The 26,112-nt window shown below is 40.4% G+C and overlaps 1 protein-coding gene across 1 annotated transcript in view; it reads left to right on the forward strand.

The window, feature by feature from the left end:
• Nucleotides 1–25,793, forward strand: part of mfrp (membrane frizzled-related protein) — a 56,432-nt gene extending 30,639 nt beyond the window's left edge. The window contains exons 5-13 of the mRNA XM_067451925.1: nt 4,462–4,681; nt 8,475–8,605; nt 14,747–14,872; nt 14,950–15,026; nt 16,207–16,355; nt 17,464–17,594; nt 17,713–17,847; nt 25,346–25,473; nt 25,569–25,793. Of these exons, the coding sequence (XP_067308026.1) occupies nt 4,462–4,681; nt 8,475–8,605; nt 14,747–14,872; nt 14,950–15,026; nt 16,207–16,355; nt 17,464–17,594; nt 17,713–17,847; nt 25,346–25,473; nt 25,569–25,793 (1,322 nt within the window). The remainder of the gene's footprint in view (nt 1–4,461; nt 4,682–8,474; nt 8,606–14,746; nt 14,873–14,949; nt 15,027–16,206; nt 16,356–17,463; nt 17,595–17,712; nt 17,848–25,345; nt 25,474–25,568) is intronic.
• The last annotated feature ends 319 nt before the right edge of the window (nt 25,794–26,112 follow it).

Genomic DNA, 26,112 nt, shown 5'->3' on the forward strand with positions numbered 1-26,112 from the left:
CTTGCTCGCCATTCCACTCCACGGACTGGATACATGCGATATTCTTCTCAGGTGAGCTCCCCGAGAGCCCTGAGCTCCTCCAGCACTGACGCCGCCGACGCCAGTAGTCTGCCCTTAGCCCAGACACTAGTGTCCGGCCAGGTGCCCCATGTGCATGGTTCCCCTCCGGCGACCCCCACATGTGTATTCCACCGTAAGCCTCCCTGAGCGGGTGTATTCCCTTGGCAACCTTGCCACCCCCTGGGATTAAAAATCCACCTGCGGCTGGTACCCCAGTGTTCCCCGTATGCTGCCCCTCGGGTCATACGTGTATCCTTAAGTCCTCCCTACGGGTAGGCATTTTGGCGCATATCTCCAACTGGAATATGCCTCCCAGTGTACCTTGGTATTCCTGCGTTAAGTAGAGGCCTTTGACCATCCTTCTTGCATCAGGGCACTCACGCTTGCGCAGGGCACTGGAAGACAGCCGAGTGGCGTGATTTCATTGGGACCCCCCATTCGTCAGTCACTGACGTTACGTCGGAGTGACTGAACGAAAGGGAACGTCTCGGTTACGTATGTAACCCTCGTTCCCTGAGGAGGGAACGGAGACGTAACGTCCCGCTGCCACATCCGCTGTACAGGAGTTCAACTTGGCTCCTCAGCAGGTAAACATAATGCGATACATGCCAGCTACTTCCTTATATACCCATGTGGGTAGGCGGAGTTACGCATGCAAATCTCGCATGCCCATGGCATTGGCACTGCCATTGGGCGTTTTCTAAGATCTCGAAGATGATTGGCTTCTAGGCGAAACCCCCATTCGTCAGTCACTGACGTTATGTCTCCGTTCCCTCCTCAGGGAACGAGGGTTACATACGTAACCAAGACGTTACAGTCATAACCAGAGACGTTATGCTGTTAGAACTATTTATTGACAGAGATATGTTATATTAGGTGAATATGTTGGCATTAGGTGAGTATTGTTCATGAAATGCTGTTGATCAAAGGGCATACAATGAGTGTATTTGTCAATGCCAATAGTAAACAATGTTTTTGTAAAGATTGTGGTATCTAATAAAAAAAACAAATCAAATCAAATCATAAAGTATAAAAGATAATAATTTACAATTATACCCAGAATGAATGTGCCATGCAGATATGTTAAAACTATAGTTGTTGTCAGAATGATGTCAAAATAAGCTAACAAACTAATTTGACATAAGCACATCAGATCCTATAAATGCTAGCTAACACAACAGTGACAGTTGGGAGGGGTTAGAGGCTAGAGTTAGGGTTAGAGTTTCTAGTTCAAGAGGGAACAGGTAGAAGAATTCAAACACTAATCAGATAACAAGGGGGGAGGGATCAGACAATTACATGAGCACATGCTCAGAATAACAAAACCCACGTGCACACAAGACAGGACAGGCATGTGACAAGGACAAGACAATGCGGAGACTTTCAATGTGAAATCAGTTCAATACTGCAGCTGGAATTACTCGCCAGTTCAAAGCTGAACACAGTAATGATCTATCTCGTCAACAGTGTCTTGTCATTTAAAGGGTTACTTCAGCGATTAGCATATGGCTTTGTATAAGTATAAACCCTGGAGTATATTCAAATGATTGTGCTTTCCCCCCTCATATCTCCCTGAGACGAGAGATTTCTGCATTTTATTTCTGGAAAAATTCCTCCTATGATGCAAATTGACGATTTTTGCATCATAGGAGGAATGTTTGCCCAGAGGCTAAAGACTACAGCCAGCAGAGGGAGCCATTTCCGCATGTTTTGAATCTGCGCATGGGGGATGGGAGATAACACTCAGCTTGCAGGAGAGCTCAGCTTGCAGTTACAGGATCATTTAAACGGAGCTATGGTGAGCAATGTAAGTCTTTTAACTTCTCAAATTCATTTCTATGAAAGTTAAGCTTGCAAAGGCATGAACTGAAATGCGCCAGACTTAACTCGCGTTGTGAATGTATGCCGCGAGTGTAGTCGCGATTACCTCAGCTCTCATCACTCGTGCAGTTAGTGCTCAGTGCTGTGAGACTCGCACGGTGACTCACTCATTATATTGAACAGACACGTTCAGTTTTTAATTGTAGTGTCTTCTCTAACTCAGTCACAGTAATGAAGTTGGTGGCGTTGGGAATTGTCCTCGCAGGGCAGCGAAGCATTCTGGGAATTGTAGTCTTTAATCCCCATGAGACAAAAATACATTTTCTGTCTTTTCTCAGTCTAGAAGACACCAAATTCAAAAATTATTTCACATTTCTACTGCATTGATGACCCAGTTTAAATACAGATTCATCTTCCCAGCGCTGAAGTACCCCTTTAAGAGAATTCAGACTGAATGCTCACTCTGCAGTGACCAAGCCTCTCATCAGCAGAAAGACAGGCTAGACTAACCTTTATTGAGAAGCAAGTTGTGTGAACAGAGGAGAACTGGACCAAAGTTCATTTTAGTGATGAATGCAAGTTTAATTTATTTGTATCTAATGGGTAACATTATGTTCGGCATCAAAGTAATAAAATAACACAAAGTTGTTGTAAATGCAGTTAAAAAATCATTAATTTGAATCCAAAACTGATTGAAAATGATTGAATCTCGTGTTTTTTTAATTTATATTGCCAATATTTTTGAGATTTTTGGATCTGATTATCCTTCGTCCTTCGCACCTATCTATTACCAACAGCAATGTGATGGTAATTGTGTACTAATAAATATGGCCAATAGAAATTAAATAATTATGTAATACTGAAATAATAAATGTTTTTGTTTTTATTTAAAATAATAGACTAATTCAAAGCCAGGCCATAATCAGGTCAAACAGAACAATGAATGAAATTCTAGGTCTAATTCTAGTTGGGAAATAATCAATTTGGGACTATTTGCAAACAATATTTGCATTAATTGTCGTCAAATATATTATTAGTCCCGAGATTATTCGCATGAGTGAATAAATACGTACATCGGCTGCTTATATTTGAGTTCCTCACTGGTCTAACAGAAGACTTTTAGTGAATCGTCTCAAATGTTCAGAGTTCTAATCCTTCAAATGTTCATCAATGGTTGTATATTAATAGCATGTTGCATTTTGTGTGTGTGCAATTTAGTTTTGTGATTTCACCGGAAAGAATAGTCTCTCTCCGCAACGGCATTACGCGATATATTTAAGCGCTCGTCTGTGTGTGTGAAGACTGCGCGAGCGAGCATGTGCGCGGACCAAAAGAGAATGTATATCCCGCCTACTTTGATTTGAATGGCCATTTGAGCGCCGTTAAACCACATTCATTTTGACTGTCTGATTAGCCTCTGTTCATGTCAATCACGAGGTGTCAACCAATTATACTGCACGAGAGAGGGATGAGCTAACTCTCATATACACACACACGAAGTGAGGCATAAAGCACGGCACAGGCACTCGCAACGACTCCGCCAAAAATGGTTTTCAGAGCAACGCGCGGGCCACACTAACACTAAACTTTGATGTCAAGTAGGGGGCCACAAAATATCATCCTGCGGGCCGCAAGTGGCCCGCGGGCCGGGAGTTTGAGACCCCTGGCTTAAAGTGTCTACCTGTCAAGTATCTCGTTTTGGCCGGGAAAGTCCCGTATTTTACCCTTCTTTCCCGCCATCCTCCCATATTCGTATTTTCCCGTAAATCTCCCGTTTTTTAACCTGCGTTTTTAAAAAAGAATAATACCAGAGTAAAAAAAACAAAAACATTTCCAATCTGAGCTCTGTAACTAGCCTCGCTATAGGTGGCCGTTGTTGCGAGGTTAGTGTGTGAGGTCAGATGACGAGTGACAATGCGGGGGGAAAACAAAACAGAGACGGATGATCGACGTAACGATAGAGACGGAAGGCACTCCTGCCAAAAAACCTTGATCAATGGGACAGCGAATTTAATTTTCTGAAGAGGAGCAGGTGGGGGACAGTCACACGTTTTGTAAGTTTTGTAACTGCGACATGTGCGACAGCGGAAGATCTTTTAAAGTGACAGTAATCACTTATAATGACAATGTAAAGAACAAAAGTACTTGCTCAATAAATATGCTCTGCTCTTGAGTAAATAACTTCAGTACCTTTAATAAGGATTAATCTATATATAAATCATAACTTATGCAGTGCAAACTGATGACAATGTATGTATATTTCCTTCCGACTTGTTAAGTTGTTATACAGGTAGGAAGAGCACAGGTACAAATTAAATGTATTATTATTATTATTATGGGTTTATGTGAGGATTTATGCACCACATAATTTTTTTATGTGGATTTACATTTACTTTTCAAATCATTCTAGGGTAGATTTAAATGTGACTTAAGTGTCCAAATACTTTTAGAACCCCTTCTGAATGTCAAGATTGTCAACATATAGAGCATCCAAAATCAAATGCATACATTTAGCATGAATACATTTTTCACAAAAAAATAAAATGCTCAATATGAATGAGCTTTTATCTGCTTTTACAGGATGTGGTGGCATGTTGACGGATTCTGGTGGGACTTTCAGTTCTCCAAATCACCCAGGCTTGTATCCTCCTGATTCTCACTGTGTATGGGTGATCAGGGTGTCTCCTCCTTTCCTAGTGCAGATCCAAGTGTCATCTCTGGCTATTGAGGGACCCTCTCCTTGCTTGTTTGATTGGCTAGAAGTCAGAGAGCAGACAGAGAAGACATCTGTAGTGACAAGGTTTGCTCACCATAAGGCTGTGTGTCCACCAAAGTGTTTTTTCACTCGGCTGCTGGCGTATCCAATTGTTTTCAATAGAAGTGTAGCGTTTTTAGAATGCCATGAGCGCAACAAGGCGCTAAAAGAGCATGTCACGCTCAACCACAGAGCGCTCTGCATTTTTTACGGTCGTAAAACACAGCGCTCATTACTGTCACTTTACTCCCAGCCGCCCAGTCATAGCAGAAGAGACAAATACAACACACACCAACCGCCACATTCTGTGTGTTCAAAGACAACAGATAACAACAAGTAATAATGGAACGAAATGATTTAAAACAGGAGCCAGAGCAAATATTTTACATTGGATCTGCATTTTTATATAGACTCCATACAGACACAAACTATCTGTGATTTGAAATACTAGTAACACTTCGACTGGCTAAAAGCTATTTGGGGGATACACAGCCTAAGTGTTTAATTTAATTATAAAAGACAACTAGAATTAACATAGGGGCTGCATTTACATGTAAAAAGCCTTTAAATACAGTGCAAGAACTAACATTTGTCAATGTGGATTGACATTATATTACATTTTTATTCAACTGAACAGCCTCTTTAGAATTTCATTTTGGCTTGAGTATTTAATACATTTTATGCACCCTTAAACAACTTTGAAAATATCTAATAAAATTGTTCAATAAATAGGCAATAAAATGCATCAATAACGCAATCACACCCTAGTGAAGGCTGGTAAGTTTTTGTCAGAATCGAAAGAGACACTTATTTTCATAAAATTTACATTGTTGCAGCCTCTGTTTTCACACTGAATGTTTTAGTTTTGTTTTCTCAAAGACCTGCCTTCCTAAAAGCCCACTTAGAGCAGCCGGTAGGCCTGTCCGGCCTCCTGAGCGCTTTTGTGAGGTAAGTGCTTGGTAGATCCTAGGATAGAGCAGCTAAACTTCCCTCACTAGCAAGGGTTGGAAAGCGCTACACTGAGCACTGTTCTCCAGGATAACCTGTCTCTGAGATCCGGTCTGAGGCGGACACGGATGCCTCCCCGGGGGCAAGTTTTTCAACAGACAGGGGGGCTAAACCGAAAGTGTCCCACATAAGTGACACCAGGTTGGGCCTCCCTGGTGGCATTCTGTGAAGTTTTCCCGAATAGTCTAGAAGCAAAAGTAGCCCAAGGCACTCGACGGGTGTGTTGAAAAAGTTAAAAAGCCTTTATTTTTTCATGGCTTAAACATTTAAAAATTGGTGACAGGTACACCTGCGCATTGCGGCTTTACATGCCTTCGTCAGGGTGTCCCGAATAGTGACTGGCTGGGGCATAGGGAATGCTGTCACTGTCAGCCTAGTGTGACCAGAGGGGAAGTGGTTCGGGCATTTCAGTTGAATTTTGTTGTCCTGACAGTTGTCACTACCAGTAGGCATGCAGTCCCCTCAGCATGGCGTATATCATTCCCTATAGCATCAGCAGACACAGCGCGAGTTCCCTTTCAAAAGTGAACGTCTCAGGTTATGTAAGAACAATTGTTCCCTGAGAACAGGGAACGGGACATTGCGTCTTGTTGTCATGCATCGGGGCCTGCCTGCAAACAGTCCCTTCAGATGAAGAAGCTGGTGTCATGTTTGCAAGGCGCCCTTATATACTTCCTGTTCGCACCTTGATGGCATCATAGGTCAGTCAATAGGATTGCCGTGATTCGATAGTAGTTCAGAGTCCTGTCACGCTGAAGGCATTCCCTGTAGCGTCAGCTGATGCAGCGTCTCGTTCCCTGTTCCCAGGGAACAATGGTTACATACGTAACCTGAGACGTTATTCCTAACAAACACAATTATATAAAAATATACCTATATAAACTAGGGGTGTCCATGGTTAACCGAATAACCGTTAAAAATTGCGTAACCGAGTGAAACATTTTGCTCGGTTAAGTGGCGTCAATGACGTGCTTTAAATTTAGTTGTAATATATTTTTGCACCACTAGAGACCGCCAGAGCGCTCCCAGACATTTGTAATATCCACAAGAAGAAGTCATGACCAGCTTTCTAACATAAAGCGGGCAAAGAAAAGTAGAGCGTGGGAGCACTTTAAAATTTAGAGTGACGGGGCAAAATGTAAGTACTGCAGTGCAGTGCTTACCACATTTTTCAGGCTATAAGTCGCTCCGGAGTATAAGTCGCATCAGTCAAAAAATGCGTCATGAAGAGGAAAATAACGTAAGTCGCACTGGACTATAAGTCGCATTAGGGCAGAAGCAGAGCAGGAGCCGCGCGCGCTGTGCATAACAGAGCAGAAGAAAGTTTGAAGTGAGAAACTTGTGAGGGACTAGCGAAAAGCAGAGGTTACTTTAACTGTAATGAAGAAAACAAGAAAAGCTAATTGCGGACTGAATGCAAGATGGCCAGAGCTGAAGGAACGAGTCCACAGATGCTTGAATTCGCGGCCACTTGCATTGCTCGTGAACTGGAACGTGCATCTCATCCTAATTAAACAAAACTCAGCATAGGCCTCACAGACATGAAATATATCTTAAGAAAGCTTGAAATGTCTTTTAACAATTTAAAACGAAAAGAAATAGGCTACTCTCTGATTAGGTAATCCATGATGTGCATTTCTCTCTATAGGCGCGTTCACTATGGAGATGGCGGTCGTCAAATTAATAAACTAAAAATAATAACCCTGACGCACACTATGGTTAACCGAGTATTAATAATAATAATAATAATAATAGATTTTATTTATAATGCACATTTCATTCCGAAGAATCTCAAAGTGCAACAAGGGGGGGGGGGGGGGTTAACACAAAAAATGAATAAAAAGTAAAAATATAGAATACTACAAACAATCAACCAACACAGAAAACAGAACAGAAACAGAGCTGATGGTGAACAGAAACAGAGCTGATGGTGAACAGAAACAGAGCTGATGGTGAACAGAAAACAGCTGATGGTGGAAGTCTCTGTTAGCTCCGCAGCACACTGTGGTCCACTCCATGTTTTAAATTTCTCCCAGCGGCAGTGTGTCCTGATGACATCGCCGAGGCAGGACAGCTGAAGACCAGATGATGGGTCTTCATGACGATTCAAACGATGGGGATCGCCGCAGCACCATGCAGGAGGCAGAACATTTTTCCGGGCACTTCTGTGTACACACCGGGGTCGGCGCAGAAGTCCAAGCCGCTCCACGGCCGCAATGCAGGACGGAACAGCGGCGCAGCCGAGAAGCGGAACATCCCAACATCATGCCGGACGCCGATTACGATGGCCCAGATGACGCTAGCCCGGTGCAAACTTCAGCCACCATGCAGCTTAAGCCCAAGGGAGACCACCAGTGAGCAGTCGCGGCGAGAAACATCAAATGTCCTCCAAACCAGAACCAACCAACCGCAGCAATTCAAACGTAAACATTAGAAGCGGTGGAAAACGGCGAAACGAGGAACAACGTCCTCTCAGTGGCTGACAGCAATCAGCAACAGCCCCAATAGTAGCTCTGACTGTTAGACTAGTCACAAACATAAGGAAATAAAATAAAATCTAAATCTAATAGTACAACATGATTTGTGGGTGGAGAAGCGGCGAACAGACGACGCCAGCGTCCTCTCCCCCACGTTGCCCCACGTATATAACCGCTATTAACCGCTAAGGGCCTCGGTTAACGGTTAATGAAAAACTTGAAAATGTGCAGCCCTAATATAAACTATAAGCTGCATACATTTAGAATAAAAGAGTTAAGTATATTTTGCTATACAAGGATGTTCTTGGCGATCATACTTACACTTTTAATAATTAAGATTCACTTCTTCCTAGATTTTGTGGCAATGTTGCACCACCTACATTAAATACAAATAGCAGTACTGTGTTGGTGTCCTTTCACACTGATGGAAATATTGGCAGCAATGGATTCATTGCACAATACCATTCTATATTACCAGGACAGAGTAAGTATAACCTAAACATATCAACATTATGTTTGTTTTAATAGTTTAAAACTGTACAGTTTTCATTTTATATTGGAAAAAAGTCAATTTGTTGTATAAACTCAATTTAAACATTCAAACATAAGCCTTAAAATCAATTAACTTAATCTTCTGGCACTGCATATCTATCTTTGGCATGTTCTTTATATGAAAAATATGAACAATTCTTCATACAACAAAAAAAAAAACACTTTGACAGGCATCTATGCAATATTCAGTAAAATTACTCTGCTTTCTATTGGTAACCAACAAAGATGTCTACGATTCTCTGTTAACACCTGGTATTACAGTTTTTTTGTTTTGTTTTTTTTTACGATTGCTTAAGCACAATTTTAAAAACAATGCTAATTTTGTCAAAACACTACACAATTCACACATCCACAAAAGGAAACACTTCGTTCAAAATTTTCAATAATTTAACAAAACCCAAATTTGACACTGTTTGGAACAGATATGGTTCTTACAATCTGATTGCAATCCCTCCTACGACTCCCACAATGAAGTTCACTTTCCGCAAGTGTGAGCAGAAGCAGATTAAGTGAAACTGTGTAGTTGTGTGGGACAATGTCCAATTTCACCATTCAGCACTGGTGCAAGAGTGGTTTGAGCATCACTGAAATTTCAGGATGGTGTTCCTTCCAGCATATCCTCCTCTTAGAGGTGGAAAGTAGGGGAGACTGGGTATAGTTGTAACATGGGGAGAGTTGTAACACTTCAATTCCAAGAATCACAGATAAGATAGGATTCATATGACAGTTTCAGTTTCCTCTGGCTTCCTTATGATTCCACATGGAGGTTAGGGTTAGGGTTCCAGTCTGTGTTGCTATATTTCCTGAAGCTACAGCAGAAAATCTAATTCTGAGGTAAAAAAAACTAAAATAAAAAACAAGATAATATTTTGTTTTGTACTTCTACCGTTTCTCTAGTAAAGAATGATGTATCAACCTCCTGCTAATTTCAAAGCACCATGCTATTAGAGCTAAACAATGGGTGACAGTGGCGGTAGGTAGGTTGTAACACGTGTTTTGCTCTTAAGCCTGCCTGGTAGGGAAACCATGCTGTAGGCTGGCAGGTCCCTGTCCTGAAGGGACCGCGCAGCAGAAACGGCGTCTCGTTGTGCTAGGGCATGAGCCCGCCCTCGGGTATCGCCGGCTAAGGCCGGGACCCAACAGCGAGCCACCACTAGCTGTCAGCATAAAGCCAGTTATGTGTTCCCGTCCAAGGGACTCGTTCCCCCCCAGGGAGGCGTGAAGGAGCCTCTACCTGGCACCGTTGTTAAAGGCTAGCTGTTAAAGGCCACAGGGAGGTGGCTTTACTGGTCTCCTCAGGGTGGCCCATGAGGCCATCAACACCAGAAGCCACCCATGCTGGCTGCGCGAGTGTCCAAACAGTGGAGTTTGCCCTCAGCAAGGCCTGCTAATGGCTAGCTTGTCACCGAGACCAAATCCGGGAATCCCTTCCCAGGGAGACCCAGAGGGGCCTACCACCTGACAGCACGTCACACCGGCTAACCGAGCACCTGAGCTCGGGGGCTCACCCTCAGGAAGGCCTGGAGAGGCCTGCTACCTGCTAGCCAGACGTGCCAACTGTTGGAAGTTACTGTGTTCCCGGAGGTTGCCTCCAAGGAGGCCTGTTTGATGCCTCATGTATAGTCGAGTCTTTAGGGCGGCCTGGAGAGGCCTATTGCCGAATGGCAGCTCCCTGTTAGAGGCCCAGTGACAGACGGTGCTTACCCGATTGTAAATCCCACCGGGAAACCCTGCAGGGCCGGGGAACGACCTCAGGAAGGCCTGGAGAGGCCTGCCACCTGATAGCAGAACATGCTAGCTGCCTTGGCTAGCAACCATGCTCACTGTCATAGGAACTGGGAACCGGGGCTCACCCTCCGGGAGGCCTAGAGAGGCCTAGTTCCTGTCACCCAGTGGTCGAGGCCCTGGGCCACCCCCTCAGGGGAAGCCATATGAGGCCTGCTGCAACCCAGCAAGCCCCTCTAATAACTGGGCCGCTACAAGTCGGGCAACAAGCCACCACAAGACGCCACCGCCATCCCACCAGCAGCCTAGGCCAACTTGATGCAGTGCCCTCGCGAGGGTCAGCCAGCATCGGTCTAATAAAAACCCAAAAACCAAGGCCCTAAAAAGGGCTGGGACAGACCTTACTGCAGTTCATGCGCTAGCCTAACCTCATACACTCATCTAGATACTTCACTAGCAGAGGTGCTAATGCTACCCAGAGGTGGCTATGGGCTTAATAGTTTGACTAGGAGAACGCACATCAGTTTACATCTCCGCTACATGCCCTCGGGCATTCGCGGTGGCCTCAACTGCTCATTTTACACATATCCAGAAGAGAAACTCCCTCCACAAACCACAGTGCTGCGCTAGCAAACGTACAGCCTACATAAACACTCTGTGTTTATCACAAACATCGTTCTAGCCACTTTACTGGGGAACTACAGGCCCAGACTTTAACTGATGAAATTGTTACACATTCGCAAAAACAAAAAAAACAAAAAAAATCCCTCCAAAAAATGTCCAAACAGTCCAAACATACGGGAAAAGAAAGAATGTTTGCCCTAAAAAGGGGACTCACCCGCTGTCTTCCAGTGCCTCATCGCTTCCATGTAACATGCATGCTTCGGCGCACCAACCTGAGGGAGGGGCTCTCACAAACCAGGCCTGGCAGGCCGTCAGAGTCTCACATCCGCTCATCATGGGCCCGCCCGGCCTGATGTAAGCGCGCCCGGGGAGAAAGAGGGGAGAAAGAAAGCACACTACTCACGGTCTCTGTGCCCTCGGGGGCGGAGACTCAACGCGCTTCCGGCGCTAGAACCGGTTCTTCTCCCCAATGTCCCTTCTCCTGTTGCGGGTGTCCCGCCTCTTCTGCGCCCTGCTCCTCCACGGAGGGGGCGCACGAGAGGCCACACAACTACGCTGGCCCTGCCGACGATCCTCAGATCGCGACGGGCCTGGGACACCCTCCTTCCTGGGCGGCGCCCCGGACCTCAGCGGAATACATGTTCTGTAAGCCGCCGAGCGCGCCCTCGCCTCTCTGAACCTTCCCATCACCGCGTCGACAGAGGTGCCGAAAAGTTAAGAGGGCGAGACCGGGGCATCGAGGAGAAAAGACTTTTCTTTCGCCCCGATGTCCGCCAGGTTCAACCACAGATGCCTCTCCGTGGCCACCATAGACCGTCCGATCGACCGTCCGATGGTGACTGCTGTCTGTTTGGCGGCCCGGAGAGAGAGATCTGTGGTGCGGCGCAACTCGGCCATCGCATCAGGGGGTAGGCCCTCCCGCTGATCGAGGTCCCTCAGCAGATCGGCCTGATAAGCCTGCAACACCGACATAGTGTGCAAGGCCACCGCCAACGTGTACGCCCTGCCATTATGACGTGAAGTCGTCTTTAATGGTTTTGATGGCAGGGCAGGAGCTCTCAATGTCGATGGCCACCCTGACGCGAGATACAGTAGTTCGCAAATGTCTCGTCAATGGGCAGCATCGACATATACCCTGCCTCGGCCAATCCCTCGACATCAGCGAAATTAAAACGCTGATGCTGACGAATTCAAGCCGAGTAGGGCTTCTTCCATGCCCCCATGACCTGCTCGTGAAGGTCGGGGAGGAATGGAAGGCTCCCGGGAGCTGGGCGGCTATGGTTGGGGAGGAACCGATCGCCCAATCTATCCGGGCGGGCGGCCCCTCCCCTAGCGCTCTGCCACGGCAACTGAAGCGTCAGTGCCGCGCGCCCCATAACATCAAGCAGATCCCCGTACACGGGGCAGGATGGCTGAGAGGATTCAGCCTCATTATCCTCCTCATCCACAGCCATCCTCTGTTCTACTGGAAGAGCAGCGGCTGACGAAGAGGAGGAGTTTCCATCCGACTCCTCCTCCGTCAGCCTCCTCTCGCGATCTGGCTGATCGTCTGTGAGCACCATGCTCTCCAGACGATGAGCCAGATCCATCTGGGAGCCCCAGGACCGGCGTCGCCGCTCAGCCTCAGCATGAGCGGGACAGCTCCCAGATGCTGGCTCTTCTTCCCTCGAGAAGAAGGCCAGACGAGAGCGGAGCGTCCTCAAAGGGAAACGCTCACAGTTCGCGCAGGAAGCCCCCTCAAGAACCGCGCGTGCTCTTCCCCCAGGCAGAGCACACAGAGTGTATGCGTGTCCTCAGGCGTGAGAAACCTGGGACACGGGTCAGCGCACTTCCTGTACGCCCCTTTTCTTTTTTGTGTGCACTTCATTCTTTCTATTCAGACATTTTCTAACGAGTCAGACAGACCCTGAAGACGAAAGGATAGCGTCATGTTGGCACGGTGCCCTTATATACTTCCTGGTCGCATGGTGATGACGTCACCAGCTGCCACCGGTCAGTAAGATTGTGATTTCGATAGCGATTCCAGACACCTGTCACGCTGAAGGCGTTCCCTGTAGCGTCAGCTGACGCAGCTCGAGTTCCCTTTCGAAAGGGAAATAAAGTTAATGTATTCATAAAGTTCAATGATTCAAAACTTTAAAGAACACAATTGAAGAACATGAAAAACATATATTCTCTTAAATAAAACCTTGCTTAACTCTTCAGGCCTTCGTAAATTTTTTATTTTTGTATCAAACAGTTAACACAGTTATCACATAAATAAGCACACAATGAGCCAACTCTGGTTTGAATAAAAAACACATTTGACTTTTCCTTTCTCTGTGCACAAGGTAGTCAAGGTAGCCTATGTCAGTTTGAGCTCATACTTTTGTCATAGTTCTGTAAAGATACAGGGATCCAAACTTCAAGTACTGTGGCCTGTTGCACAAAGCTGGTTTCAGTTGTTACCCAGGAAAGTTCGAGATTAGTTTAAGCAAACTCTGTTTTTTCGAATCTCTTCTTGAAGAGATTCAAGCTGTGCTGCTTTTGCTGGTTATGTATAGGTTTACTAAAGAGGAAATTAACAATGACAGAAAAGAGCACTAATATGCAGATTCAGCAGCATGCAGCATATTCAGAAAGCTTTAAGATTTAAAATGACAATGTATATTATTATCAGCTATTACGGACATTGAACGTGAGATGGCTGAGATGAACGCGTGCCATCAGACAGAGAGCAAGACTGATATTTACTGAACGCAGAACGAAACTCGCAAAAGACTTTTGAAATAAAATGCTAAACCAATCAGCATGTTCAGCGCCCAAGTCCCGCCCTCGAAAGTTCCTGAACTTTGAAAAAGTACTACCTCGTGAGCAGGGCCGTTTGGAGGGGGAAATATTTACCCGGAACTTCATTTAGACCCTGGTTCCTGCGGTCAAAACACACCAAGTACCACCCAAAGTTCCTGCGGTGGAAACGTGGCTATAGCCTACCTTGTGCACAGAGAAAGGAAAAGTCAGATGTGTTTTTCATTCATACCAGAGTTGACACATTGTGTGTTTAAATAAAAATAAAACAAAAATAAAAATTTTACGAAGGTTTGAAGAGTTTTGAAGCCAGGTTTATTAGCTTTTGCAATAGAACTACAATGTTATGCTAAATTGGTGAAGGGTTTTCTTATTTGTGTGTAGAGTTTTGCCAAAACAGCCAATAGATACAAAAAATGTGCTTAAGCCATCAGAAAAAACTGTAATCAGATTAGGGGAGATGCCCTTTATAAAAGGTTAAAACAAAGCCCTCAGGGTAAATATCACAATTATGCAGATTTAAATTCATTGAACATGTGTTATAAATATAATTTATTCTGAAGCAATATTTTTACAGAAATCCTATTTTTTGAATGACCGATTTACCCGCACACACACGCGCGCACATGCACACGCACACATTTAAACACTTTGTTTTTTCTAATTTGGCGCCCTGTGATATAGATATGCAGTGCTCGGGATGTTTTTGTAGTCTGTACTGTGGATCTAGTAGTCTGTGTTGTGGGTGACAATACTTAAATTGAGTCTACAATATCATATGCATTTGTCATATGTAATAAATATGCAAAAAAAAAAAAAAAAAATATCGATATATATTATATTCTGGACACAGATTATAAAAATATACCACAGAGTGTGTACCAAATTACATTTTTCTGTTTATATGTACTAAAGTTTTCTTTCTACATGAAATCAGAAAGCTGCTCCCGAGAAGAGTTTATGTGTGATGGTGGTCGTTGCTTGCTACCTGTTTCCATCTGTGACAGCCAGCCAAACTGCCAGGACCACTCGGATGAAGTCAACTGTGGCCAGAAGCACAAGGGTAGTAAAGTCATTACACAAAGTGCTTATCTCACTTGAAAGTAAAAACCATAATGGATGCAATCTTTTGATTCTTAGTGTGCGGAGGGAAAATAACAGGTGAATATGGATCATTATCCAGTCCAAACCATCCAAAGCCTTACCCACATCAACAGGTAAATGTTTTATTAACAGCTAACTCTGTGATTCAGTTCCTGAATTTAAATACTCTATTGCATACATTTTGCACACAAAAACAATTCTGTTCTGACAGGTGTGCAGACTCCTACAAATGCATATGCAATAATGACACAAAAATAACTCTGTCCATGCCTTTCTGTTGCTAATGTTTCACTGTGTAAATCCTGACATCCTTAACACATTTGCACAAACTGTCAATAAATCCAGCCCATAGTGTTATACACTCCACTTGCTTTATGAAATATATATATATATATATATATATATATATATATATATATATATATATATATATATATATATATATATATATATATATATATATATATATATATATATGAGGAGCTCTTTTCCAAAACGCTATAAATCCATTTTAATATTTTTCATGAAAAGGTCTATAATAAAATATTTTTCTTGTGAAAAAGGTCTATTGGCTCAGTCTGAACATGTTAAACAATAATTGTTAAATGAATACACAATATTGTTGATTATAAATTAAAAGTTAAAGGGAATAGGAGATGAGACTCTGTACGTCATGTCCAACACCATGACTCATTAAGAGATGAGGAACAACCCTTTTGGACCATGCCAACAATTTTTCAGTTCAGTTTCATTTCAGATCCATAACTGTAAATTTCATTAGTTGTGCATATGTACTGTATATACAGTGTATTTGTGCACGTGTGTATAAGTGCTGTGACCAACTCCTGTACTCTGAACAAGGAAAATACACAAGAGAGTAGTATTTTACATTTTTCACATCTGTGTAGTGTGGCATGTATGTGGCTTATCATTTAATGTATGTGTGTAGTCGAGTAACTAGGCAAAAATTAAATTATTCAAAAAAGTTAAACTTGTTTTTAATGAAGTTTTTGCAAGATATGTTTGATGGTTTGCATGGTGTGTGTGTGTGTGTGTGTGTGTGTGTGTGTGTGTGTGTGTGTGTGTGTGTGTGTGTGTTTTGTGGTTTTGCATGTTGTGTGTGGGTTTTATTTATTTCTTTTTTTTGGTTTTGTGAAATGGAGCCATAGTTTCAAAAACTGTGTCTAGGCACTGTAAGTAACTATTATTTGTTTCTGTTGCATGACTGTTTCTATTATATCATTATTCATTTAAGTTATCCATACTAATTAATATTTTAATGCTCTCTTATAGTTGTGTATGTGGCAAATATCTGTGGAAGATGGACAAGTTATTAGACTAAGCTTTCAAAATTTTAGTCTGGAAACGCAGGATGTCTGTGAGTTTGACTATGTGGAGGTTTATGACAGTGCAGACACAGTTCCCAACACTTTGCTGGGGAGGTAAGAATATTTCACAACTTTGATTTTTATTTTAAATGTGGCGAGGTGGATGAGCGAGAGACATGGGAGGAGTGAGAGAGGACCAAGCCCTTTACTTCACGTTGTGTTTCACAGATGACTCTCATTCTCAATCACACACCAGGCCCGCTCATTCCTCCCACATCTCTCGCTCGTCCACCTCGCCACACTAAACTTCTTTTCTAAGGTTCATCACAACATAGGCTAATTTAATTTAAATGGATCTAGTCCTTCAACTATTTTTGCTTTTAGACACGTTTTTTTTATTTCCATTGAATGACATAATGAGAGCAATTAATAATTTTCACAAACTGTGATGATGAAGTAACAATATTAGCTATGGTCCCTTGTGTACCTCTACACAGGTTTACCCTGCTATACTATCGGGCTCCAACTTGATTGCATCAAGTTGTTTCAGAGGAAGTGTACTTCCAGAGTGCATCACGGCATGAATAAATGAATTGCTTTATTTTACCGTTTTATTTGCTGTTTTTTTGTCAGTGTAACCCCAATATCACCCAAAAATAAAATTGTGACGGTCTTAAAATCACCAAAAATATGTATTACTTCCCTTCCTTTGAAATTAAACAACTGTGATTTCTTCTTGCATCACTGCATCAATAAAGATAATTACGATAAATACGAATAAAGTTCCAAGTGCCCAACCAAAGGCTCCATTGACCACAACAATGGTGAGAGGAAGTGGAGGAAATTAGTCAAAAGTATATTAAAAGAAAGGTCTGTGTCCGCCAGTTTTTTTATTTGTTTGTTTGTTTGTTTGTTTTTTTGATAAAATGGTACTCGAACCAGTCAAGTAATGTTGACTTGGGTTTTCTAAGTAACAAAAGCATAGCATGTAAACAGAACAGATTACTAAATTGTTCAACAAATTATTGGACATTAAGTAAAGTTAACAAAAAAAGCCTTAGTAAGAACAACAGCAACACACACACACACACACACACACACACACACACACACATGTACACACGTTTGGCATACTAATCCTAACCATCACACAGACCTTTCTGTGTTTTTATAATAAATTCTTCACTTAAAATATTATGCACCTCGCTATCATTCTATGCAGGTTTTGTGGGTCAGCACTGCCTCCTGATCTTACCTCTTCTAGACCTGTGATGACTGTTGTGTTTGTGGCAGATGAAGGTGTTGCTGACAGTGGTTTCTATGCATCATTTAAGGCCATATCTCTTTTGGAAAGTGAGTACCAAATGACTCTACAGCTTTTGTCAATTTTTCATTTGTCAATATTTTGTGCACCTCTACATTTGTCTGTTAGTTTGTAAAGCTTCACTGCATTATGTCTTTCTGCTTTAAGAAACATGCAGCGCAACACAGTTTGCCTGTGGCACTGGGGAATGTCTTCATCAGGATTGGCTGTGTGATGGATGGAATGATTGTGCAGATGGTGCAGATGAGCATGACTGCATTAATTCTACCTACCCTCCTTTCAGTGAGAATGCGTCCATGAAGAATTCATTTTTATTATTTTTATGCTGTTGGTCTGGTTAAAGGTGCCCTAGAATGATTTGAAACAATATATTAAATTGTTCTCTAATATCTACATACACTGTAAAAAAAATCCCCGTAAAATTTATGGTAAAAAACCGGCAGCTGTGGTTGCCAGAAATATACCGTAAAAAATACGGCAGTTACGTTTTAGTTTTTACGGGGCAACAACATAAAATTTAAAGGTTTATAATGTAATAATCACGGCTGAAAACCGTTTATTTTACCATTCAAAACTGTACACTGTAAAAAAAATACGCATCAAATTTATGGTAAAAAAACGGCAGCTGTGGTTGCCAGAACTTTACCATAAAAAATACAGCAGCAACGTTTTAGATTTTTTGGGACAGCAGCATAAAATTTAAAGGTTTATAATTTGGTAATTACGGCTATAAACTGTTTATTTTACAGTTCAAAACCATATAATTTGAAAGTTTATATTTTTACACAGTGCACTATAAACAATTATGGTAAAAAAATATTTAACTGAAATAATATTAAATTACCAACTTATTGAAATGCTAATATCTGTTATGTACCTTTGATATAGATTGACAGCCACCAATTACAGTGGTGATGAGAATCACATGATGAATCAAAGCTCATCACACGCAGCTTTTGGAGGGACGATATTAATATATAGAAGGTGCACACACAAACACTAAACACCATCATGGTAACACACATGGCTTTTTAAAAAATGCAATAAACATTAATTTAACAACATTAGATGTAACATAAAACCTTAATGTACATAAGTGATTAGAAAAAACTAAGAAGAAACAGTTAATTCAATGAAAATGCATCAAATGCGAAGTGTCATGTGGGGAATTCTGGGAATTTCAATTTACGGTTTTTCACTGTTAATTACACAATGACCTGTTCTTTTTCACTTAGAAAAATTGTAAATTTAACGGTATTTTACTGTAAAATAAAATAAAATGTATAACATTTGTAAATTATACAGTTTTAACCTGTAAAATAAATGGTTTTTAACCGTAATAATTACATTATAAACCTTTAAATTATATGGTGCTGTCCCGTAAAACCTAAAACGTTACTGCCGTATTTTTTACGGTAAAGTTCTGGCAACCACAGCTGCCGGTTTTTTACCGTAAATTTTATGGGGAAAAACTGTTGTTTTTACGGGAAAACGCTGGCAGCTGCCGTTACCAGAGAATTATGAAACTGCACACTATGAAATTCAAAATTAGGTGTGGTTAGAGGAGGCACTGTTTGTTTTTTTTTTATTATTTTTTTTTTTACATAAATATAAATATAAAACAGTAAGTATTACATCAAAATGTAAAGACTAAAAGAAAAAAGGAAACAAAAAGCATAAGATTTATGTATTTATATTGCATATAAATTTTAAATGGATTTTGATTTTTTTTACATAAACAAAATAATAAACTTAATGTGATTCATATTTCTAAGTATACACAGATTAAACGGGTAAGATTTGTGTAATTATATTAATAAACTGAATGTGATTGATATATGCCAGTTATACGTAAATTAAACAGTTAAGAATTATGGAAAAGCACACCGAAAAATGCTCATGTTAAAATAACACTTCCCGGTGTTCATGTGTGTGCTCACTACTGAGTTAAAGTACCATTGAAGCAGTGTTGATGTTAATTAGATAATTAAGTGATGATTGAGCATTAGTGGTGAACACCTGATGATAACCATGATGGTGAACAGTGTTTGCTTTAGTTGGGCTCTTGACCCTTATCTCTTTCAAAATAATTTTCTGGCTGCTTTAACTGTGTTTGTAAAGCACTTTTGTTATAGCATGGAAAGCCAAGAAAGAAACATGGCCAGGTGATTTGGCTCTTTAATGATTATGATATAATTGTCATGTAGTGGTTGAATCCCTGAGCTCATTCAGATTATAATGCTCTGGTTATAAAGGCGATGTGTCGTATGTGTAATAATAGCCATTTGGTTCGCAGTATGATATCCAGTAAAATTGTTGTAATCAAACAATATGCAGGTTTATAAAAAAAGTTTTAAACTACAGCTTAATTTAGACACACACAGACATCAAGAATCAGTGTATGTATCTCTACAATGGTGACAAAAAAAAAAACATTCAGATAAACTTCTACTCTTAACATGAAACAAGCTACTATAAAACGTCACAAGAAAAACAGCAAAAGTAAAAAATAAATAGTAAGAATCAAAGAAAAATTGTCAATTCAGATGTATAATTTATTCATGCCGCAATGCATGCTGGGACCCATGGGAGAGTTTTGATTGGTGGTACCCAGCATGCACTGCAGCATTAAGCTTTTCATTGATTGTCACCATTGTTGAGATTTATACACTGATTCTTGATATCTGTTTATGTCTAATAATTGCCATTGATTAAAACCTTATGCACACTTTTTTATTTTTATTTTTAGCTCTGCATATTATTAGATTGCCACAACATTGCTGAAACTCATGCTGTTGAACAAAATAGCTAGATGGCCACTATTATGAATAAAACAAAATTAACACACATAACAAGGACATTAGACTCTGAGCAAGACCAGTGATCACTAGATGATGATTATATCATCATGAACAAAGAGTCAAATCACCTGGCCATGTTTTTGCTTTGCTTTCCGTGCCATAACAAAAGTGCTTTATAAACACAGTTAAAGCAGCCAGAAAACTAATGTTAGAGAGTCAAGGGTCAAGAGCCCAACTAAAGAAAACACTACTCACCACCATGGTGACTTCAAATAAAACTATTATTTTCATTAAAACATAAATTACACAAATAAAGTCAGTCTGGTTAGTAATGTGTGAAGCTGGTAATGCTGTTTGTGGAGTTGTTTAATCCTCTGATGAGATCTTCAGAGATTTAATGTCTTCTTTTATCTTCAGTTGATTTCATCTCAAGCTGTGGCTGAAGTAAGTTGTAGTTCTCGTGTTTCTCTTTCCTTCAGTGTTTCTGATTGTCATCATCAGGTGTTCATCATTAATGTTCAATCGTCTCTTAATTATCTCATTAATGTCAACACTGGTTGAATAGTACTTTAACTCAGTAGTGAGCTTCTCATCTGAGAATCTTACCTGTTTCATTTATGTTTGATTTACAAATAAGATTTTCATTAAGTTTATTAATTTGTTTGTCAAAATTACATAATCAAAATGCATGGAACATTTATATGCAATTCAAATACATGTTTAGACATTTTTTTAAGTGCATAAACTTGTAAAATGACTTACATTTCTAAGAACAACTGACTAAAACATAAATTTTTCACAATATTTAGATATCAAATTAACAAAATAGTGTTTAAAGTATTACAGTATTTCTCTGTTGTTGATACCAATATTTGTAGGTTTAACAAACAAATTTGTTTATAATCACATATTGTTGTAAATATAACACAATATTCTGTTTAACAGTTTACAAAAGTTCATTGTGATTTAAACAAAAATATATGTTTTTGGGGTTCTAATAATATTCTGTTGGGATTTTACATTGTTTTTTTGTAAATTGTACAGGCATAAGGTTAGATCTATTACAGTTATTCACCGTATATAGTACGGAACCTCTCCTACGGAAACTTTCTGTTTACCAAATAACAGTTTTTAACCGTAGAATATTACAACCTTACACCGTTAAAATCACGGTCATTTTTTAGAGTGTAGAGGGTATGTGGCTTATTTAAGGTCAACATTTGTCCAGACAGCTTTACAGGTCCATTTACAACGCTATAAATTGTCCCTAGGATGTAATGCTCTGTTTTTGCCTTATTTGGAAGGGTCATGAATATTAATGCAGAGTTCTGCTCTGATTGGCTGTTTCCCTGCTGATCAATGACAGCTAACACATCTATACCATCCATCATGGCAATGATTTTACAATGATAGCTTCTCAACTTTGAATCAAGAACTGGGTAGCGTGTAAATATGTTTTTTTGTACAGTAACGTTATAGTTTGACAGTAGAGTACTGATTTAAAAGGCGATTTATTAATTTTAACAGATTTAAAATTAGAATTAGAAAAAAGAATGTTCCTCTTCTTTTTCTTTCTTGCCACAGTTGAATCTTAAGATGGATCCCACAGCTATTATTCTACAACTTACACTGAAAATACAGTGCGCGCAGAAATATCCTCACCGTTTACTCACATGTGGATGTCTGATGCTGACGTTTTTTTTTTTAGTTTTTTTTTATGCTCACAACAGTATACAAACAATAACATAATATATGATAATAGCAATTCGAAACAAACAAGAATAAAAGACAAGATATGTCCATTCTCACGTGTTTCAGATGAAACGTGCATGAGAACGTCATGAAAGCTTGAAGCGTCTCGTGCACGCGCTGGTAACAGCTGATCAGATATGAAATGATTACTAAATTATGACAGCATTTCTTGGTGTACTACTTTTTCTTTTAATAAATATTAATAAAAAATGTCAAAAGATATGTGATTCATCCTAACATCCATCAATGGAAACGAAAATGAAGAAAAGGAACAAGAAAAGAAAAGAAAGAGAAAGGGACAAAACATGTCTCTTTCTGTCAGAACGTTATCATTTGAAATTAAAAGTTAATTTAAAAAAAAAAAATCTAATACGTGTTATAAATCTGTTTTGAATTAAGTTGTTTTTCAAATAAATATTTATGAGTGATATCAGATTATGTATTTGTGTTTTTATTGTACTTACCTTGTAACTACATGAAACAAGAGGGGAACAAACACCACTTTAATTTACAGCCAGCATATTCGTACTTACCCCATAACTACACAATTACCCCTTAATTTAAAAATACTTACAGTATAATTACCCCTTAATTTAAAAATACTTACAGTATAATTACCCCTTAATTAAAACATACTTACAGTATAATTACCCCTTAATTAAAACATACTTACAGTATAATTACCCCTTAATTTAAAAATACTTACAGTATAAATAATTTATTAATTTTCCTGATAGTTACCTCTTTATTCCTCCAATATTACATAATGTTCCCATACATATACTTTATAGTTACACTATAATTACCTAAAGTTACGCTGTAAATTCACTTTAATTATGCAGTACTTTCCGGGATGTAATCTAACGCGTTACCGGACTCTTGTTATTTAACTATGGCAAGGTTAATTAAATTTTTCATTCTAGGGCACCTTTAAGTTAGTATAAAATGTTTGTGATACTAAAGTTTCACGTATAAGAGAAATATCATGTTCCTAACATTGTTTTTTTTTTGTTGTTGCCAATTGCTTTATATACACTATATTGCCAAAAGTTCTGGGACATCTACCTTTACATGCACAAGAACTTTAATGACATCCAATCCTTAATCCGTAGGGTTTAATATGGAGTTGGTCCACCCTTTGCAGCTATAACAGCTTCTACTCTTCTGGGGCTTTTCACAAGGTTTATGGGAATTTTTGACTATTCTTTCTCAAATGTTTGTAGTAGCATCTGCATGCCTAGGTGCTGGATTTTGAACACCTGAATTCAATTATTTGGAGGGGTGTACAGATTTGATGATATTTACTACTAAATATTCCACGCTCAACTGTTAATGGTGTTATAACAAAGTGGAAGCAATTGGGAACAACAGCAACAGAATATGCCAATTTTCTAAAATACCTACAGATCTCCAAACTTCTGTGGCCTTCAGAAGACTCAAGAACAGTGCATAGAGAGCTTCATGGAATGGGTTTCCATGGCCGAGCAGCTCATCCAAGCCTTACATCACCAAGAGCAATGCAAAGCGTGGGATGCAGTGGAGTAAAGCAGCCGCTACTGGACTCTAGAGCAGTGAGACGTGTTCTCTGGAGTGACCAATCGCGATTTTCTGTCTGACAATCCCATGGACGAGTCTGGGTTTGGCGGTTGGGTACACACACAAGCTGCGACCACTGTGAAGCACTACAGATCTGAGTGCTGCTCTCCCAGATGGATCTGTCAAGTCAGTCCTCTTCTTACAGTTCTGATGTTCTCACTCCCGATTCTGAGGAATTAGATGTGTTCCGCATCGGAGCTGGAGAAATAGTTGAGAGCTCGCCACTTAATTTACCCAGGTATGAGGAGCTTGTTGAGGTTTTGACTCATGCGATGACCAAAACTTAATATCAGTTGGCCACAGGAGAGGCAGGAAATGTAGGCAAAAAGTTAGCTTGATGAGCACTTCCTGCTGCACAGGTCTCAGCCTCTGCACAGGTCTCAGCCTCTTGGTAAGCTCCAGCCAACGCTGGGGCTTACCAATTTTTACACATCATTTACACAACAAGTTGCCCGGCTATCTAACCCGCCTATGTTAGATTATAGTAACATTGTAGGAGGCGTGAGTTTGGTTATGGGATGATGCTGCAGTTGGAAGGGGCTTTGGCCAGCTGCCTCTCCCCTCATCCCTAAAAACCCTGGTGCTGCCCACCAAACACTGCCATGACCCATCATCTTTGGTGGGCAAAGAGTGGCGATTGGTCAGGCTGGTGCTTGCTTGCATACAATGGCGCTGATGCAAGGATATCAGGCCGACCTTCTTAGTTTGATGAGGGCAAGAGACCCACTCCGGATGACATTGTGGAGCTGCGTAGAGCTGCAGACTTGGCTCTCCAGGTTTCTAAGGAGAGGGACCGTACCATCGACCTCGTCATGGTAACCATGGAGAGACATTTGTGGCTGATTTTATCAGGGAAAAAGGAGAAGGACAGGGCCTTCCTCCTGGTCTCTCCTTCTGGTCTGTTAATCCCGTCGTCGACAGGTTTCAGGAGATGACAAAACAGTCTGCGGCTTTTATTCAGTACCTCCCTCACCGCTCTAAATCGAAGAGGCCTGGCCTTCCATCCTCCCCCAGTTCCACCTCCATTTCACCTCACTCGTGGACTTATGTATCTTTTTCGTTTTTCATGATTCCATTCTTGGGTTCCCCTGATCTTGTGTGGCCTTTTGTAGGTTATTTCCTATTTTACGCCATGTTTTGTAGTCTTTTGATTGTTCGCAGGTGTGTCTTGTTTGCCAATTACCCCTTGTTTCTTGTGTTCCTTGTCCAGGATTGGAATGGATGCTATGTTTGGTGCACTCATCTGTTCCCTGGTTCTCTGTTTTCTGTGTTGGTATTATTAATTAAACTCACTGAATTTGGATCCAGCTCTTGTTTTTGAATTCACCCCTTGCAAAAATGTCATTGTTAGTTCAATAATACACAACTACAATATAAAAAAACTAAAACATTAATAAATGTGTAACCGTACTGTAAACTGTAAAACTTTCACTTTTGTCTATATTATGTGATAATGTTATATCCTTTATGTTTATGTTTGTTTACAAATAATACTTAAAGACAGAGAGTATGACATTTAATTCTGTACTCATATTATGCAAAGCGTTGAACTGAAATACCGTGCTCAAAAGTTTTTCAAAAAGACAACCTCATTGAAGATTCTAAGTCTTATTTTGTTTTTTTCTTCTCAGCTTCATCTTGTGAGCCCATCCAGGTTGAAATGTGCAGAGGTCTAAGCTATAATCTTACATCCTTTCCAAATATCTGGCTGTCTATTTCTGATCAGAGGGAGGCTGATTCTATTCTGCACAAGTACTGGGTGAGAAAGGAAGTTCTCAATGAATCAGAGAGTTATCTTGATCAACAATACAATTCACATTTTTATTTGGGAAATCTGTTTTAATACTATTGCAGGTGCTGATGGAGTTTGCCTGTTTTGAATCTTTTCGGCGACTAGTATGCAGTATGTTTTTGCCCCATTGTAGCCCTAATAGTGGAGTGCTACAGCCATGCCAATCCATCTGCTCCACGGCTGAGCACCAATGCAGTCAAGCTCTTAACCTGTTTAACTTGAACTGGCCCTTCAACTGCCACCTCTTGCCTGATTCACAGGATCCCATGGAGTGTTCTCTTCCATAGGTCAAATAACTGTGTGGGTAGATATACAACCTCTAAATCAAGTTGGAAAATGAGTACACTCAGTGATATAGAATTGAAAATTCAGGAGGAAGTAAATAAAGTGAAAGAAGGCTCACTGTAAAAAATAAATAAATAAAATAATAATAATGATTTGAAGTGCTGTTCTATTTTTTAATCATAGTTAATGTTTATCTCAACATTTACAAAATAACATTGACATTTGTTTCTGTAAACATTAGTAAATGCACCGTGAACTAAAATTAACATTTTTATTTACTAACATTATCAAAGGTTAATGAATGCTGCAAAAGTATTTGTT

The sequence above is a fragment of the Pseudorasbora parva genome, chromosome 8 (assembly GCF_024679245.1).
Source record: "Pseudorasbora parva isolate DD20220531a chromosome 8, ASM2467924v1, whole genome shotgun sequence".
NCBI classification, from domain to species: Eukaryota; Metazoa; Chordata; class Actinopteri; order Cypriniformes; family Gobionidae; genus Pseudorasbora; species Pseudorasbora parva.